The 8,625-nt window shown below is 43.7% G+C and overlaps 2 protein-coding genes across 2 annotated transcripts; both read left to right on the forward strand.

Annotated features, from left to right (window-relative positions):
* Positions 1 to 2,000: 2,000 nt before the first annotated feature.
* LOC311172816 (olfactory receptor 1J4-like) lies at positions 2,001 to 3,377 on the forward strand (the record flags this gene model as incomplete). Its single annotated transcript, XM_084236346.1, is given in 2 exon segments — positions 2,001 to 2,715; positions 2,718 to 3,377. Coding segments are annotated over 2 exon segments (927 nt in total). The 3' UTR covers positions 2,930 to 3,377.
* Positions 3,378 to 7,431: 4,054 nt separating this feature from the next.
* LOC311173245 (olfactory receptor 1J4-like) lies at positions 7,432 to 8,364 on the forward strand (the record flags this gene model as incomplete). Its single annotated transcript, XM_084237094.1, has 1 exon — positions 7,432 to 8,364. One exon carries the CDS (start codon positions 7,432 to 7,434, stop codon positions 8,362 to 8,364), a length of 933 nt encoding a protein of 310 aa, XP_084093220.1.
* Positions 8,365 to 8,625: the final 261 nt, after the last annotated feature.

Genomic DNA, 8,625 nt, shown 5'->3' on the forward strand with positions numbered 1-8,625 from the left:
CAGTTTTCTCAGCACCATTTATTGAACAAACTTTCTTTGCTCCAATGCATAGTCTTTGCTCCTTTGTCAAAGATTAGTTGACCATAAAACTGTGGGTTTATTTCTGGATTTTCTATTCGATTCCATTGGTCTGTATGTCTGTTCTTGTTCCAATACCATGCAGTTTTGATGATTATGGGTTTGTAGTATAGTTTGAAGTCTGGGAGTGTGATGCCTCCATTCCCTTCTTTCTTTTTCAGGAGAACTTTGGCAATTCGGGGTTTTTTGTGATTCCATATGAATTTCATCAATAATTGTTCTATTTCTTTGAAGAATGACATTGAAATTTTTATTGGAATAGCATTGAATCAGTATATTGCTTTTGGTAGGATGGCCATTTTAATAATGTTTATTCTTCCAATCCATGAGCAGTGGATGTCTTTCCATTTCTTTGTGTCTTCTATTTCTTTTAACAGTGTTTTATAGTTTTCTTTGTATAGGTCCTTTACCTCTTTTGTTAGATTTATTCCCAAATATTTGATTTTTTTTGTTTCAATAATAAAAGGGATGGTTTTTTGATTTCTTCTTCAGATTTATTGTTTGTGTATAGGAAGGCTACTGACTTTTGCGTGTTGATTTTGTATCCTGCCACTTTACTGAATTGATTGATGAGTTGAATTAGTTTTTCTGTGGAGATTTTGGGGTTCTCTATGTATATTATCAGATCATCTGCAAATAGTGATAGTTTGACTTCTTCTTTTCCTGAAAATAGGATTTTTTTAAAGATTTATTTATTTACACAAGCACTGGGGTACAAGCCAGTGTCACGGGAGTATGAATGAATTCACCAGAGACAGAGCAGGGAGCAGAACAGGCAGAAGGACCGACATACATGGCTGAGGAGAGCAGCGGCGTGACAGGACAGGTCTGCAACACCATGTGGGAATCTCCCTGGACGGCCAGGAATTGAACCCGCACTGCAGAGACTGTGGACAGCTTCACAGCTCTGTGCGAAACCTGCTGCACCACTGGGGAGGCCCTAACATGGGATTTTTACTGTTGCTGTGTTAGGGCTATGCCTAGGATTTAGGTAGAAAGTGCATGTGGAACCATGGGTGTAGAGTCTGGCATGCTGTAGGTTAAAGGCAAATATTCGAATATTATTATTTTAGCTTGGTTAGGATCCTGGATGGACTTTTGTTGACAGGGAATAGCAATATCTCAGATCTGTTACATCCTGCCAATTTTACTCTAGCTTGTGAGAAATCACTAGCAATTAATTTCCAATTTAGATTGTGTAGGTCTCTTCAAGAGGAAGTTATTGATTCTCTCCTGCTGCCCACATCATGACTTGGCCATGGGTGCCAGGTACTGTCACGTGACCTGCAATGATAGAAAGTTGGAAACTCCTTGAAGGCAGAGGCTGCATTTCCTGCTTGCTGTTATGGACTCAGTGCTTTGTGGGGGGCCTGGGCCATGGCAGTTGTTCAAGACATGTTTCTAAATGAGAAAATTTATCTAGTAGAGAAAAATGCACTACAGTTCCATGGAAAGAAGCTTTGTAGTGTATCAGGAGGTCTTACATGCCATCGAGTCCGCTGTGACACATGGATCCACACATCCACAGGTGTGAGCAATTAATAGATCATGCTTAAAAAATGCAATTACATGCCTTCATGTGAAAAGGATATTGCCAAGGGTCTCCCCGTTGGCGCAGCGTTGAGCGCTGGGTGGCTAAGCTGCTCGCAGCCAGTTCGATCCCCAGCTGCCAGGCGAGGGTCCCACGTGGCGCACAGACCTCTCCTGCCACCCGCTGCTCCCCTCAGCAGTGTACTTGGGTCCTTCTGCCTGCTCTGCTCCCCGCTCTGTCTCTGGTGAATTCTCTCACCCTCCCCCGCTTCTGACTGTACCCAGTGCTTGTATAAATAAATAAATAAATCTTAAAAAAAAAGTATATTGCCAAGTTGTTGTGGATAATTCTAGACTTCCTTCCTCGCCTTTCCTTCATCCCCGGCAGAGACATGAAGAGTTTGAGGTGGGAGAACCAGAGCAGCGTGTCCGAGTTCCTCCTCCTGGGGCTCCCCATCCGTCCAGAGCAGCGCGGTCTGTTCTTTGTCCTGTTCCTGGGCATGTACCTGACCACGGTGCTGGGGAACCTGCTCATCATCCTGCTCATCAGGCTGAACTCGCACCTCCACACCCCCATGTACTTATTCCTCAGCCACTTGGCCTTTGCTGATGTCTCCTTCTCATCTGTCACTGTCCCAAAGATGCTCATAAACATGCACACTCAGCAACTGTCCATCTCCTATAGTGGGTGTATTTCCCAGGTGTATTTCTTTGTGTTCTTTGCTGGTCTTGACAGTTTCCTTCTTGCAGTGATGGCCTTTGACAGGTACATGGCCATCTGCCAGCCCCTCCACTACACCACCATCATGAGGCAGGAGCTGTGTGTCTCCTTAGTAGCGGGATCCTGGTTTGTTTGCCTCATTCGCTTTCTGTTGCACACTCTGCTCTTGATCCAAGTCTCCTTCTGTGCTGACAATACCATCCCCCACTTCTTCTGTGACCTCTCTGCACTCCTGAAGATGAGCTGCTCAGACGTGTCCCTCAATGAGTTGGTCATCTTAACTGAGGGAGGATTGCTGTTCACCTTGTGTGTGGGTGGCATCCTGGGCTCCTATGTCCGTATAGGGACCACAGTCCTGAGGGTCCCCTCCACTAAAAGTCTCTTTAAAGCTCCCACCTTCTCGTTGTGTCTTTATACTATGGGACAGCTGCAGGAGTTTACTTCTCCTCATCGTCCACCTCCAGAGACAAAGACATGATCGCCTCTGTGATGTACATGGTCGTCACCCCCATGCTGAACCCCTTCATCTACAGCCTGAGGAATAGAGATATAAAACAGGTCTTAGAGGCATTTGTCAATAAGGTTAACTTCTTCAAGTGATGACCTGTAAATCATCTAATTTTAGTCACCAACACTATAAGCTGTATCTCCTAAAATTATGTGAGAATGTTGATAACTCCATGTAACTTGAAAAGAACATGCATTCTGCTGTCAGAGATGTTAATGCATCATCTAGGTCAGATCTGGTAAATTGGTTTGTTAAATATTCTTTTTTTTTTAATTAATAAATTTTATTTTTATATTCCTCATACAATTGCAATCCCCCCATTCTGACCCCAATCCGTTAAATATTCTTTATCCTCATTACTTTGTTGTGCTTTTTTTTCATCTCTTACAAGTTACGTGCAAAATCTTATAAAAATATTTCACACAGTTACAAATGTGTGTTGGCTTCTACTGTGAGATATGTCACTGTTCATGCGTGTATTTTTTCTATTATTTTATGAAGACACAGATCTAGCTTCATGATCTGCTCCTAGTGGACTGATGTTACGTATGGGGGCTGAACAAGCTTGCCTCATCTTCAAGTTGATGGTTCACAGCTCTTCCCACCTCTACAAAGACATGGTGGTAGATTGAAGTCAGCTCTATTGGGAATGCCTACACTATGGAATGGGAACATCTGTGATGGGGCTCTTTTTAAGTTAAAAGATACTGTAATTGTCGATGTATATTTTTACTCCTCCACAGATGCCCATATTCCACCACCATCCACCAAACCACCTATGCCAGTGCCCTAGCCCCTCACCCCACTCACTGCTCACACCCCTTGCTTTCTCCCCTAACAAATAATGTTTTTTCCCTAGTTCAAGATCATGTTTTTTGCTATATTTTGCCAGTATATGCTGTTTGGTTATTTATATGCCACAGATAAGTAAAACCACCCATATCTGCCTTTCACTTTAGAACAGTCCACCAGGATTGTATAGAATATTATATATATATGTAATATATATATATATATATATATATTTCTTTGGGTAGCATGTAAATTAATGTAAATTTTTCCAATCCATATATATATATATATATGTATATGTATATATATTTGGATGGGGAACAACGAGGTATAGACCTGAGGAACAAGGGTGAAAGAATTCTTGAGAGACAATATGGAGGACAGAGCAGGCAGATTTACTGAAGCACACTGCTAAAGGTAGGAACAAGTAAGGCAGGAGAGGTCTGCTGTGCCCATTCCATAATTCTCTTAATAATGTCTTATAGTTCTCATTGTATGGATCCTTCATCTCCTTTGTAAAGTTACTCCTAGGTATTCTGTTCTTTCTGTGTAATTGTGAATGGGATTATTTTCTTGGTTTTTTTCTCTTCTAACCTATTGTTTGCATATAGACTGCAACAGACTTTTCAAATTATAAATCAACGAATTGTCATTCATTCATATCATTACTGTAGCAACATGAGTAATAATATATTTACATCTCCTTTCTTGGAATATACAGTAAGAACTGACATATATGGTGCTCTCACGTGGTAAGAACTGACATTTATGATGCTCTTACGTGCTTTTGCAGGAATGTTCTAATATAACTTTAATAAAAACTTCATACTGATGGTACTCTGATTACCTGCACTTTAAAGTGAAACAAGGTTGAAACAACTTGTGAAACAAGGTTGTAGAAGTTACATGTTCAGAGCCACCAAAAATGGCAGGCAGAGCCCAGCATCCAGTGCTGTCCCACCAGGGCATTCGCCACATGGGTGTTAGAAGTTGGGTGTTAGAAGATCCGGCTTCCCAACTAGGTCTCTGGGCAACCCAAAGTGTCCCTGTACCCGAGACACCTCCCAGGTGTTTCCCCAGTTTAGTCTTTTGGCCTCTGCACAGGCTCCTCCCCAAGGTCTGATAGGACCTGCAGCAATTAACTGCAGACAGTTTATCACCAAGTGTATAGGGAATATTTCTTTGTCCTCTCATGGTTTATAAAATGGCATCCTCCTGCTATTATTTTGAAGTTCAAGGGCAGACACAAAAAGTCAGGAGGTCATAGGCTCAGGGAGATTTGCTTCGTATTTTTTGCCTGGTGTCCACCACAGCAGCTGAGAACACAGACACTAATTAGAAGGTCATAGACTTAGCAACAATGGCAGGTCAGAGTGTGGTGTAAATTCTAAGAGGAAAAAAAATGTTTCTTCCTATGGATTCCTTATGGGTCTTTGCTTGTAATGTAGATAAAAATATGTCTCCTGCAAGAATTTTGCATGTACCTACATATTTATACATACATATCTGAGACAGAGATTGAAAAGACGGTAAGGAAGAGACAGAGAGACGGACACAAGAGACAGAGGTAAAATGACACGAGGTGATTCTTTTCCTCTCTTTGGCCCAGAGCTCAAGCACCTACTGGGTTCCCATAAGGCAAGTGGGCACCACTGCTGGGTGTGACCTGCTGTCTCTTAACCAGTCCTTTGGTTTCCAGTATCTGTCCTCCCTGCTGCATGACTCCCACATGTTCATCTCTGGCTACTCAGCACAGGTAAGGAAAGAGACTGCAGGGTGTAAAGAGAGATATGCTCCCCACTCTGGAGCAGGGATCCTGCCTTTATCCCTGAGCAGCAGGGGAAGGATCTAAAATCGTTACAGAATCAAGTAGTAGGTGTGATGTGGCTTTTGTTTATGGCAAAACTGACATATGCATGTCACTCCAAGGTTTAGTGTGTGTGGTTGTGTTTTGATGTTTTCATTATCAGCAGTGTTTCTGTGGGGCAGTGTCGATGGCATGGGGCTCACGTGCATTCTTCACTGACCCCTTAGTGGCCATGCACAGTGGTCATGCTCTGCATTGAGAGGGTCACTCAGGTCACCCCACTGGGCAGGTGTCACATACTGATGGATGGGACCACAGTGCCTGCAGCATGTCCATTGGGGTGCAGTCCTCATCTAGCCCTTAAGTTTGCTCTCTGTCATTCAGATCCCATCTGGAAAAAGAGGGTAACTACTCCCACATACAGTGCTGTCCTGAGGAGTAATGGGACAATGCAAAAGGACTACCCAGGACCTCGCCTGGCTCATGATTGTTGCTCAGAAGAGAGGAGGATTTTTATTCTGTTTCCCCAAACCAGTGCCAGTGTGATGGAGACCCCCACTTTGCTGCTGTCTGGGGCAGGGCAAGTAGAAGCCTAAGAATGGAGGCCCCTGCACACCCCTTACACACTGCAGCACACGGCCTGATCCAACCAGAGTTGGGGACCCAGAACCTTCCTCACAAGCCCTGCCCCAATCAAGGTCCCATTTGGTCCAGTTAGTTCCTGCTTGTTTCCTCTGTTTCTCAGTGAGGCTGAGAACCTTTCCTATGTTCTCAGGGAGAACCAGAGTGGGCAGCCAGGCCTCCACATGTGGCTCCAGACACTGTCCTGTTGGTGGCCGTGAACCATGAGAGCCCTCAGCAAGTTCATGGTCCCTGAGTAGGTCTCGCTGTCCTGCTCCCTGCTTGACAGATTCAGTGAGGATCCCTCTTCAGTGTGTGTGTGTGTGTGTGTGTGTGTGCGTGTGTCTAATCTTAACTCCAACCTAACTGCAAAAGGAAGGGTGAGTCTGGAATCCACCATCAGAGAACTTAGAGACCTTGTTGACCTTTATATCTTTGTCCTGGTTGTTTTCCCAATATGAAATGAAGGGCATAATTACCATATATATCATATAATCTCTAGATTTATATTGTATTTATATTTATTCTATCTACTGGGGAAGTGAGATTTTGCAGAGAGTTAATGGTGGATTCCGTCCATAGAGATATATTCTGATTTGGCCTTTTTTTGCTGATCATTGATGTATCTTTGCACATGTAGATAATGTATATTTTGTTCCTCAAGGTTAAAAAATATGATTTATACTATTGCTTTATTAGCGTGATGCCTGTATTTAGGTAGTAAGCACATATGAAACCATATTATAGGGCCTGGCATGCTGTAGGTTACAGACAAAGATTTGAGGTTATTATTAGAGTTTGTTTAAGATCCCGGATGGACTTTTGTTGACAGGGAATAGAAATATCTCTCATCAGTTACATCCTGCCAATTTCTCTCTAGATTGTGAGAAATCACCAGGTATTCTTTTCCAGTTTAGAGAGTTTCAGGTCTCTTTAAGAGGAAGTTATAGATTCTCACCTGCTGCCCATCTTATGACTTTCCCATGCGTACCAGGTACTGTCATGTGACCTGCAATGATAGAAAGGTGGAAACTCCTTGAAAGCAGAGGCTGCACTTCCTGCTTGCTGTTATGGACTCAGTGCTTTGTGGGGAGCCTGGGCCAAGGCAGTTGTTCAAGACATGTTTGTGGAATACAGAAAAATGCCCTCTGGTTCCTTGGGAGGAAAACTACGTAGGGTATCATGAAGTCTTACGTACACTCAGAACCCGCTGTGACAGACTGGGATTCAGGCATCCACAGGTGTGGGCATTAAATAGATCAGTGTTGAAAAATCATGCCTTCAAGTAAAAAGGATATTGCAATGTTGGTGCAGTTATTACTAGACTTCCTACCTCTTCTTCTCTCCTTCATTGCCAACAGAGACATGAGCAGCATGAGATGGGAGAACCAGAGCAGCGTGTCCGAGTTCATCCTCCTGGGGCTCCCCATCCATCGAGGGCAGCGGGGTCTGTTCTTCGCCCTGTTCCTGGGCATGTACCTGACCACAGTGCTGGGGAACCTGCTCATCATCCTGCTCATCAGGCTGGACTCCCGCCTCCACACCCCCATGTACTTCTTCCTCAGACACTTGGCCTTCTCTGATGTCTCCTTCTCATCCGTCACTGTCCCAAAGATGCTCACGAACATGCACACTCAGCAACTGTCCATCTCCTATAGAGGATGTATTTCCCAGGTGTATTTCTTTGTGTTCTTTGCCAGTCTTGACAGTTTCCTTCTAGCAGTGATGGCCTTTGACAGGTACGTGGCCATCTGTCAGCCCCTCCACTACACCACCATCATGAGGCAGGAGCTGTGTGTCTCCTTAGTAGCGGGATCCTGGTTTGTTTGCCTCATCCACTCTCTGTTGCACACTCTGCTCTTGATCCAAGTCTCCTTCTGTGGTGACAGTAATATCCCCAACTTCTTCTGTGACCTCCCTGCACTCCTAAAGATGAGCTGCTCAGACGTGTCCCTCAATGAGTTGGTCATCTTCACTGAGGCAGGATTGCTCTTTACCCTGCCTTTGGGTGGCATCCTCGGCTCCTATGTCCGTATAGGGACCACTGTCCTGAGGGTCCCCTCCACGAAAAGTCTCTTTAAGGCCTTCTCTACCTGTGGCTCCCACCTCCTCGTCGTGTCTTTATACTATGGGACCTCTGCAGGAGTTTACTTCTCCTCATCCACTTCCAGAGACAGAGACACGATCGCCTCCGTAATGTACACCGTCGTCACCCCCATGCTGAACCCCTTCATCTACAGCCTGAGGAATAGAGATATAAAACAGGCCTTAGAGACGTTTTTCAATAAGATTAAGTTCTTCAAGTGACGAGCTATAAACCATCTGATTTTAGTCACGAACACCATGAGATGTGAGAGGGTAGATAACTTATGAGATAAATTATGTGAGAGGGTAGATAACTCCATATAACTTGAAAAGAACATGCATTCTGCTGTCAGAGATGTTAATGCATCAACTAGGTCAGATTTGGTAACTTGTTTTGTTCAATATTCATTATCCTCATTGCATTGTTCTCCTTCTTTTCTTTTTTTTTTAACAGAATAAAAATCCAGAAATTTATGAATACTT

The sequence above is a fragment of the Talpa europaea genome, assembly GCF_964194135.1.
Source record: "Talpa europaea genome assembly, chromosome: 7".
NCBI lineage: Eukaryota > Metazoa > Chordata > Mammalia > Eulipotyphla > Talpidae > Talpa > Talpa europaea.